The sequence below is a fragment of the Oncorhynchus keta genome, chromosome 15 (assembly GCF_023373465.1).
Source record: "Oncorhynchus keta strain PuntledgeMale-10-30-2019 chromosome 15, Oket_V2, whole genome shotgun sequence".
Classification (NCBI taxonomy): Eukaryota; Metazoa; Chordata; class Actinopteri; order Salmoniformes; family Salmonidae; genus Oncorhynchus; species Oncorhynchus keta.
Genome location: NC_068435.1, coordinates 7956503 through 7967777, shown reverse-complemented (window position 1 = coordinate 7967777; position 11275 = coordinate 7956503). Strand labels below are relative to the sequence as shown.

At 41.6% G+C, this 11275-nt stretch overlaps 1 protein-coding gene and 1 long non-coding RNA gene across 3 annotated transcripts in view; both read right to left on the bottom strand.

The window, feature by feature from the left end:
* Positions 1-292: 292 nt before the first annotated feature.
* The window catches only part of fbxl7 (F-box and leucine-rich repeat protein 7), a 91465-nt gene continuing 80482 nt past the window's right edge, over positions 293-11275 (bottom strand). Inside the window, exons 3-4 of the mRNA XM_052463148.1 lie at positions 4256-4891; positions 293-1036 (exon numbers count right to left, since the gene is read on the bottom strand). Coding sequence (XP_052319108.1) covers positions 300-1036; positions 4256-4891 — 1373 coding nt within the window. The 3' untranslated portion in view covers positions 293-299. The remainder of the gene's footprint in view (positions 1037-4255; positions 4892-11275) is intronic.
* On the bottom strand, positions 1059-4248 carry LOC127907549 (uncharacterized). 2 transcript variants are annotated; one of them, XR_008064829.1, is made up of 3 exons: positions 3858-4248; positions 3291-3517; positions 1059-3054 (listed from the first exon to the last, which is right to left on the bottom strand). It is a non-coding gene; the product is annotated as an uncharacterized LOC127907549 (long non-coding RNA). The 2 variants fall into 2 exon arrangements; XR_008064830.1 differs by having other exon boundaries at positions 3044-3190.

Sequence of the window (11275 nt, the reverse complement as noted above, 5' to 3'; positions counted from 1 at the left end):
TACACTAGTGTTTTATTACATACAGCAGGCATCTGCTTAAAAACAAATCCCTTTTAGAATTAAAATATGTTCTGAAAAACATACATTGTTTTGAAAGTTGAGAAACAGCGTGTAGTGAGGGAATAGGGAGGGGGGAAAAAATAACTTAAAAACAGTCTTATGAGTGCTATAATAACAACTATGATAGATTGTCATGTGCACATTACATTACGTGTAGGTGTGGGATACAGGCTTCAGTTTGTAACCCCCATCTCCTCAGAAAAAGGCCGGGTTTGTAGCCCATTTCCCCCCCCCACCCCTCAGAAAAAGGCTGGGTTTGTGTGCTCGATGACGCAACGCTTGCAGTGGCGCTTCACGAATCGCAGTGCGTCCAGTGGCGCGTCGCAGTCCTGCACGTTGAGCAGCTGCAGGTCGAAGCAGTTGGCCGCCACCACTTGCAGCCCGCGGCCCGTGATGCTCTCGCACGACTTGAGGCTCAGACGCTTCAGATTGAAGCAGTTGAGCGCCAGCAGTTCCAGGCCTGCATCCGACACCAGCGGACACTTTCCGATGTCCAGCGACTTCAGCTTGGGGCAACTCTTGGCCAGGTACTCCAGGCCGTGGTCCGTGAGGCCCTCGCAGCCCCGCGCGTTCAGGTATCGCAGCCGTGAGCAATACTTAGCGACATACCGAACCCCGACGTCAGTGATCTTTCCACAATGCGCCACGCTCAAGTAGCGCAACCGGCCTTCGAGCTTGGCGATCTCGCGCAGGCCGAAGTCGCTGACGTAGCGGCAGTCGCTGACGCTGAGCTCGCGCACGGCGGGGCAGTAGATGACCAGGTAGCGAAGGCCCTCGTCGGTGAGGCGCATGCAGCGCCGCAGGTAGAGGTGGGTAAGCTGGGTGCAGTGGGCGGCGATGGTGTGCAGGCCTTCGTCCTCCAGGGCCAAGCAGTCAGTCATGTCCAGGTAGCGGATGGAGATCTGCTGGCCGTGCATTGGCGAAAGTTTAAGGGACACCTCCCGCGTCAGACTGATGCAGGTCACCTTGGAGCAGCCTTGAGAGACAGAGAGAGAGACAGACACACACAGAGAGAGACAGAGAGAGAGAGAGAGAGAGAGAGAGAGAGAGACAGAGACAGAGAAGTATTTAGGTGTATTCAGGATTTAGAGAGCGTATCAAAACTACCAACAACAAACAAAACAACAGTGAAATACAGTCGACCACAGAACCCTTTTTTTTAAAACAGTCCCAACATTCAGAGCATAGCTACTTTCTTCAGGCCCACTAATTACATTTTATGGAATTCCATGTCCTGACCATTCTACTCCTGTTTGTTTTAATTCCCAGAGCATTGAGATCTGCTACTGATCTACAAATGGAAAGCAGCACGGCGCTCCATCTTAGAGGGGGGGATTAAATGTAAAAACACAACGGATAGTAGGGGACACGTCTGGGTTTTCTGGTTCCACGCTTTTGCATAATTTTTCCACGAAAACATGCCGGATGTTTTTAATTGTGACTGGCCACAGCCTTTCTTCTTTCTCCAGGCCATCCCTTCCTGAAAAACATTATGTTGAGTTGAGCACCTTTATAAGGCTTCTCTTTCCTTCTCCTATAACCTCTCTCCTCTCTGGGGCGGCAGGGTAGCCTAGTGGTTAGAGCGTTGGACTAGTAACCGGAAGGTTGCAAGTTCAAACCCCCAAGCTGACAATGTACAACTCTGTTGTTCTGCACCTGAACAGGCAGTTAACCCACCGTTCCTAGGCCGTCATTGAAAATAAGAATTTGTTCTTAACTGACTTGCCTAGTTAAATAAAGGTAAAAAAAAAAAAATTGTGCAGATGCCCAGTTGAGAGGAAAAGGAAGTGAGGTACGACAGCTCTGAGATAGCAAGAAGAACGATGTTTGAACCTTCGGGAAAGTGCTGAGCTGTCAGATTAGTTGATGTTCTTGCCTTTCGGGGAGTGTATGAAAGCTATGAAGTGGATGGAATGGTTTTGCATCTAGGGGAAACATCTGAGATGTGTTACTCCACTTTGTTTCTGAACATTTTTCTTCTATTTGAGGCCTAATGAACAGAACCCAGATTCCTTCAACAGAGGGAACTCCAGCAGACCTATGACACGCACCGGGACGGCAACAATCTACCCCGGCAGGAAGAAGGGAACAGGAAGTGGGAAATAAAACACCAGGAAAGAGACTGAAGTCGCATTCCATTCAGTATGCAGTGGTTTTGCATCTAGAGAGAGAAATACTGTGGAGAACAACACTGGGTTCTGGACAGCTTGTACCACAGAGAACATAGGACGTTTGTTGGGTTGTCTCAGCAGGTTCAAATACATACTGGTATACATGTAACATTTGTGGTGCACTTATCTTGACATTTGCACTTTTAGGAGTATTCCATTGGTTCGTTCCATTGTGCCAGGAAAAGTAGTGATTGAAAGTATTACATAATGACATTCGACACACAGTACGTATTTTCCCCTAGGTCTGCAAAGCTGGGTTGACTTGGACATGGTGTTAACTCAAAGAGGCCCCTTTTTCACAGTGCTAGTCAAATTAGGGTTGTGTTATAAGCCTACATGCATTTTGACTTATCTTTCATAGATTAGTCATTTGACTCATGTCAGGTTTTCAGCATGGGAAATAATACTATCATCTGAACACATTATTCAAAGAGTAGGTCTTTGAAGAGATGAGAGAAGAACATTCCAGAACATTGTGATCCTGTAAGTCCGACATGTTGTAATGTAAACAGAGATAACGCCGGGGGGGGGTCCTGGGAGTGGGAGGGACAGTCAGAAGTAGTATTCATTACTGCCGGCCCCTGGTTCCTGAAGAACAAGGTCATAGGTCATACTTTAGGAATGTACCACCTTACTTACACAAGGTTGCTCTGGTTTGTCTTCTTTGAAAGAACAACTCACAAGTTGTTTCAATGTATCCCTCCCGTACCTGGGAAATTAGTGCATAGAGGTGGCCTTGCTGTATGGGAGACTACCTCTCCAAGAGGAGAGTTGGCACTTAAGATACATTAGACACCATAATGATTTCTATATGGGAGACTACCTCTCCAAGAGGAGAGTTGGCACTTAAGATACATTAGACACCATACTGATTTCTATATGGGAGACTACCTCTCCAAGAGGAGAGTTGGCACCTTAGATACATTAGACACCATACTGATTTCTATATGGGAGACTACCTCTCCAAGAGGAGAGTTGAGAGACACCATAATGATTTCTGCACTACTTCCAAGAGGAGAGTACATTAGACACCATAATGATTTCTATATGGGAGACTACCTCTCCAAGAGGAGAGTTGGCACCTTAGATACATTAGACACCATAATGATTTCTGTATGGGAGACTACCTCTCCAAGAGGAGAGTTGGCACCTTAGATACATTAGACACCATAATGATTTCTGTATGGGAGACTACCTCTCCAAGAGGAGAGTTGGCACCTTAGATACATTAGACACCATAATGATTTCTGTATGGGAGACTACCTCTCCAAGAGGAGAGTTGGCACCTTAGATACATTAGATACCATAATGATTTCTGTATGGGAGACTACCTCTCCAAGAGGAGAGTTGGCACCTTAGATACATTAGATACCATAATGATTTCTGTATGGGAGACTACCTCTCCAAGAGGAGAGTTGGCACTTAAGATACATTAGACACCATAATGATTTCTATATGGGAGACTACCTCTCCAAGAGGAGAGTTGGCACTTAAGATACATTAGACACCATAATGATTTCTGTATGGGAGACTACTTCTCCAAGAGGAGAGTTGGCACTTAAGATACATTAGACACCATAATGATTTCTGTATGGGAGACTACCTCTCCAAGAGGAGAGTTGGCACCTTAGATACATTAGACACCATAATGATTTCTGTATGGGAGACTACCTCTCCAAGAGGAGAGTTGGCACTTAAGATACATTAGATACCATAATGATTTCTGTATGGGAGACTACCTCTCCAAGAGGAGAGTTGGCACCTTAGATACATTAGTCAGCATAATATCTCTGAGCAGCAGTGTTTTCTATTTTAAATTTAAGGCAGGAGGAGGCTAAGTGTACTTATCTTTCTTTCACACACAGTTTTTTCTTTGTGGCACTGATTCTGCTGACTGCGGTATTGGTCTACTTGTGATAACTTTGATATGTGGTGAGGGTTTTTTCCCTACTGAACCTAGTGAATACACTTGACATTAAGTCTGCTAAATGATTAAAATGTTCAATGTAAAAGTAGATGTTTACCTGAAACGTCTAGATGCTCCAGGTTGGGGCAGCGCGACACCACCTCGAACACGGCGTCATTGGACACGTTATAGCAGCCCGCCACCTCCAGGCGGCGCAGCTCGGGGCAGCACTGGGCCACCGTGAGCAGACCGCGGTCCGTCAACCTCCGGCACCCGCTCGCCACAAGGGTCTCCAGCATCAGGCACACGTTGGGCGTGTCCTGGCAGAGGCGCCGCGTCAGTACCCTCAACGCCCGGTCGACGTGGAGCACGTCCCCCGTCAGCCGGATGCTCCGCCACAGCCGGGGATCCCACGCCAGGTTGTACCAGCGGCGGCAGACGCGGGCGCAACGGCACAGCTGGTTGGTGGGCAGGCGGGCAAAGACGTCCAGGAAGATCTGGTCCGGCAAGAGGTCGATGGGCACCGATGCCCCCTGGTGGTGGTCCCGGGTGGCGCGGCGGCGTGAGTGGGTGGTGGAGAAGAAAGGGGGAGGGGAGGTGGCGTGCACCATGGCAACCGTCTCAGAGGAGGAGGTGGAGGAGGAGCTGTTGAAGGGGGCCGACAGGGGGAGGAGAGGAGAGAGAGGGTGGAAGTGAGGAGGAAGGATGAGAGCAGGGCTGGGGGTGCTCAATGTCCGCATGCTCAGGTCCGAATCTGGGTGGGAGCGAAGGAGAGAAAGAGAGAGAGAGAGAGAGCGAGAGAGTGGGTTAATTGTTGCCTCTGTGTGTGTGAAACAACATACTGTCAGGTGACCAATAGGAATGACTCTCTTTGTTCTCTGTGGCATCAAATTCTTCAGTGCTCACCCTGAGTTGACCTCGACAGCAGGGCTGACTTTAGTAAGAAAAAACACACTGCAACCATCAAATAAACTAAATAATCACCCATAATGCATAATCACTGATTACATCAGGGATGGCTGTTGTATCCATTGTACCCAGATAACCACTGTAGACCATGTGAACCATGAATCAAAATGAATTATATCCTACAAACCATGAATCAAAATGAATTATATCCTACAAACCATGAATCAAAATGAATTATATCCTACAAACCATGAATCAAAATGAATTATATCCTACAAACCATGAATCAAAATGAATTATTTCCTATGAACCATGAATCAAAATGAATTATATCCTACAAACCATGAATCAAAATGAATTATATCCTACAAACCATGAATCAAAATGAATTATATCCTACAAACCATGAATCAAAATGAATTATATCCTACAAACCATGAATCAAAATGAATTATATCCTACAAACCATGAATCAAAATGAATTATATCCTACAAACCATGAATCAAAATGAATTATATCCTACAAACCATGAATCAAAATGAATTATATCCTACAAACCATGAATCAAAATGAATTATATCCTACAAACCATGAATCAAAATGAATTATATCCTACAAACCATGAATCAAAATGAATTATATCCTACAAACCATGAACCAAAATTAATTATTTCCTACAAACCATGAATCAAAATTAATTATTTCCTACAAACCATGAATCAAAATGAATTATTTCCTATGAACCATGAATCAAAATGAATTATTTCCTACAAACCATGAATCAAAATGAATTATATCCTACAAACCATGAATCAAAATGAATTATATCCTACAAACCATGAATCAAAATTAATTATATCCTACAAACCATGAATCAAAATTAATTATTTCCTATGAACCATGAATCAAAATGAATTATATCCTACAAACCATGAATCAAAATTAATTATTTCCTACAAACCATGAATCAAAATTAATTATTTCCTACAAACCATGAATCAAAATGAATTATATCCTACAAACCATGAATCAAAATGAATTATATCCTACAAACCATGAATCAAAATGAATTATATCCTACAAACCATGAATCAAAATGAATTATATCCTACAAACCATGAATCAAAATTAATTATTTCCTACAAACCATGAATCAAAATGAATTATATCCTACAAACCATGAATCAAAATGAATTATATCCTATGAATCAAACCATGAATCAAAATTAATTATATCAAAATTAATTATATCCTACAAACCATGAATCAAAATTAATTATATCCTACAAACCATGAATCAAAATGAATTATATCCTACAAACCATGAACCAAAATTAATTATTTCCTACAAACCATGAATCAAAATGAATTATATCCTACAAACCATGAATCAAAATGAATTATATCCTACAAACCATGAATCAAAATGAATTATATCCTACAAACCATGAATCAAAATGAATTATATCCTACAAACCATGAATCAAAATGAATTATATCCTACAAACCATGAATCAAAATGAATTATATCCTACAAACCATGAATCAAAATGAATTATATCCTACAAACCATGAATCAAAATTAATTATTTCCTACAAACCATGAATCAAAATTAATTATTTCCTACAAACCATGAATCAAAATTAATTATTTCCTATGAACCATGAATCAAAATTAATTATTTCCTACAAACCATGAATCAAAATTTAATTATTTCCTACAAACCATGAATCAAAATTAATTATTTCCTACAAACCATGAATCAAAATTAATTATTTCCTACAAACCATGAATCAAAATGAATTATTTCCTACAAACCATGAATCAAAATGAATTATTTCCTACAAACCATGAATCAAAATGAATTATTTCCTACAAACCATGAATCAAAATGAATTATTTTCTACATTTTTAAAACCATGTTTTATTTCCTACAAACCATGAATAATTTTATTTCCTACAAACAGCAAATTAGGTATGAACCATGAATCAAAATGACTTATAGCTACAAACCAGTAAAATTAATTATTTCCGCACGAATCAAAATGCCTACAAACCATGAAGCACCAAGAATCAAAATAGGTATTTCCACAAAGGCAAAATCCTAAATGAATCAAAATTCTTATTTCCCCATGAAGCCAAATTAAGACTCCATGAACAGCTAATCAAATGGCTACCTACAGACCATTTGCATTAGCCCCAAACCATGAATCAAAATGTCTGATTGAATACTATAATTACTGTCTGTCTGATTGAGGTATATCTATAATTACTGTCTCTCTGTCTGATTATATCCTACAAACCATGAATAAAATAATTATTACAAACCATGAATCTGTATGTCTGTCTGTCTGATTGAGGTACTATGAATTATATCCTAATTACTTAATTATTTCTACAAACCATGAATCAAAATGAATTATTTCCCCATGTCTGTCTGATTGAGGTACTATAATTACAGTCTGTCTGATTGAAATGGCTACCCAGACTATATAGCCCCCCCCGTCTGTCAGTCTGTCTGTCTGTCTGATTGAGGTACTATAATTACAGTCTGTCTGTCTGTTGTCTGTCTGTAATTCTGTCTGTCTGATTGTCTATAATTACTGTCTGTCTGTCTGTACTATAATGTACTGTCTCTCTGTCTGATTGAGGTAATATAATTACTGTCTGTATGTCTGTCTGTCTGATTGAGGTACTATAATTACAGTCTGTCTGATTGAGGTACTATAATTACTGTCTGTCTGTCTGTCTGTCTGTCTGTCTGTCTGTCTGTCTGCCTGAGGTACTATAATTTCTGTCTGTCTGTCTGTCTGTCTGTCTGTCTGTCTGTCTGTCTGTCTGTCTGTCTGTCTGTCTGTCTGTCTGTCTGTCTGTCTGTCTGTCTGTCTGTCTTTCTGTTGAGGTACTACAATTACAGTCTGTCTGTCTGTCTGAATGAGGTACTACAATGTACTGTCTGTCTGTCTGTCTGTCTGTCTGATTGAGGTACTATAATTACTGTCTGTCTGTCTGTCCTGCCTGTCTGCCTGTCTGCCTGTCTGTCTGATTGAGGTACTATAATTTCTGTCTGTCTGTCTGTCTGTCTGTCTGTCTGTCTGTCTGTCTGTTGTCTGTCTGTCTGTCTGATTGAGGTACTATAATTACAGTCCGTCGGTCTGTCTTCTCTATCTGTCAGTCAGTATGTCTTTCTAATACATTAACTCAACCAACTTGTGTTTCGAGGGGTTTAACGAAAGCACAAAGTGTTTTCACTCGCATGGACTTTTTCTACGTGTCAGATGTTTGGTGGATGTTTTTTCTGCAGGTACATGACATTTGACCACTTGCTATTTTTGATATTGGAGTAGGCTATCCTCAAGCCATTCTCAACACACCATGGTGTTCACCAACCATAAACACACCATGGTGTTCACCAACCATAAACACACCATGGTGTTCACCAACCATAAACACACCATGGTGTTCTCCAACCATAAACACACCATAGTGTTCACCAACCATAAACACACCATGGTGTTCTCCAACCATAAACACACCATGGTGTTCACCAACCATAAACACACCATAGTGTTCTCCAACCATAAACACACCATAGTGTTCTCCAACCATAAACACACCATGGTGTTCACCAACCATAAACACACCATGGTGTTCACCAGCCTCAAAACAAGTTCAATGTCCATTTATGTGAATATACTATTATAGCCACAGCAATAAGAACCAAAATCTTCCCTTTTTTTCATTTTGTCATGGAGATTAGTATTCCAGACCCTTCTGAGGTTTATCCCCACACTCTGATGAAGAACACAGGCACAACGTCTGACAAAATGGCCTCGAAATGTCAAGTTCATCCAGACCGAAACTAACAAAATGGCCTCGACATGTTAAGTTCCTCCAGACTGAAACTAACAAAATGGCCTCAGTAGCAACATGTTTTTTTATTTTCTCCAATTAGACCAACAACTATCTTTTTTTGCAATCTTGAATAAAGACTAATTCCACCAAATCCAACACCAGAATCGCTGCATAGATAGAACAAGAATACTCCAATGACCTGGCGTGACCTTCTCCGTGAACCAGGCCAAGCATTCCGCGCCGAACAAGAAGTGCCGTGTAGCGCTGCGATACAGTCTTTTGTGTTAGTTCAGTAAATGACCCGAAACAACAATGTAACCAACAATTGCATTGTTTCAGTCCATTCATTTTGATAATGAATAGAGGACGTAGTAGGGGTGGACTGGACAGGTCATTTAGGTGCAACAGACCAGGAGGAAAGTCTTAATCAAACATTGTGGAGAAAGAAAACAAAACTTGATCAAACACATAAGCTACTGTACATGTTCTACTTTGACAGAAGAAATATTGTGGCGCACGTCTATTGTTTTGGTCCTATTAAGTATTAGTGAGTTTTTATTTGGTCTCATTTGACGCAAGCACAGCTTATAGGGGCAGCTAAAGACAAGAACGGGACTGGACCTTCTCAAACACAGCTTATAGGGGCAGCTAAAGACAAAAACGGGACTGGACCTTCTCAAACCCAGCTTATAGGGGCAGCTAAAGACAAGAACGGGACTGGACCTTCTCAAACCCAGCTTATAGGAGCAGCTAAAGACAAGAACGGGACTGGACCTTCTCAAACACAGCTTATAGGGGCAGCTAAAGACAAGAACGGAACTGGACCTTCTCAAACACAGCTTATAGAACTGACAAGATCTTCTCAAACACAGCTTATAGGGGCAGCTAAAGACAAGAACGGGACTGGACCTTCTCAAACACAGCTTATAGGGGCAGCTAAAGACAAGAACGGGACTGGACCTTCTCAAACACAGCTTATAGGGGCAGCTAAAGACAAGAACGGGACTGGACCTTCTCAAACACAGCTTATAGGAGCAGCTAAAGACAAGAACGGGACTGGACCTTCTCAAACACAGCTTATAGGGGCAGCTAAAGACAAGAACGGGACTGGACCTTCTCAAACACAGCTTATAGGGGCAGCTAAAGACAAGAACGGGATTGGACCTTCTCAAACCCAATTGGTTTGAATACTCCAAAGGTGATTTTGAGAAAAAGGCGTCTCCTTTGAGATATAACCGTATTTAAAAAACAAAAAACAATAATCAGTTTTATTGATCTCAAAAGATGCAAAGAATGTCATTCTCTCAACCAGCACGGAAGGTGTGGGAGTCCTGCAAACACTCAACTTAATCTAAGGCTAGTCGACCATTGTCCCCGTATAGATAGTTTGTAGCAACACTGTGTGATGACTGTGGCCCTTTAGCTACACTGTGTGATGACTGTGGCTCTTTAGCTACACTGTGTGATGACTGTGGCCCTTTAGCTACACTGTGGCCCTTTCACCATTCATCATTATAACCCTCAATAGTCAAGTTCAGGATCTGGTTAGAGGGTAAGGTAGCATATAGCCTAGATCTGTGCTTGTGAAAAACCTTCAACGAGCGTCAGACAAGTTGTTGCTTACAGAGAAAAACATATGACACTTGTCAACAACAAAAAAGGTACTTCTGAGCTCATTAAAAAGTAAGAACGATACATCTGTTGACCAACCGTCTCTTGAAGATTGAGAAATAAAGGACAATATCATGCCTGTCATGTGATATATCTACAATATGGCAATTAGAGCACTCAATGAAAATGGAGCAAAGAAATATGGACTCTTTCATCTCACGAGAGCATTAACAGTAATTACTCCAAAATACGAGAAGCAACTGAGATTGCAAGTTTATCTCACATACTGAACCCATTGTTGAAGTCTGGAAAGAATCTTTCCCTCTCTTTGAAAGTCGAAAATGAGATGTCTTGAGCGCGGGGCCAAAGCTACACAATTATTCGGTGGGCTCCTCGAGTCCTGTCGTGAAGGTGAGTTAAGAAGAGGTCAAGCCTGTTGTTGACTTTCAACAAGTTTCCATGGAGGTGTGTGGTCAGCAGAAGTTATACTCAAAGCATTGGATGGGTGTAAGCATGGGCTATAGAGGGAGTTGTTCCACTCCTTTCTTCCCGACAGCCGTTTCCTTTAAAGGGTTAATCCTGTAATCCACAAAAGGAGATGAAGAAGTGTACATTTAGGGAGAACGGACAGAGAATTGGCACGCGGGACATGTCATTCTTACAGACCTAGGACGTCACACTAACTTTAGACCTACTACAGTGTATATAGGAACTAAAACACAATTTTATTTTTTTTATCTTTATTTTACTATGCAAGTCAG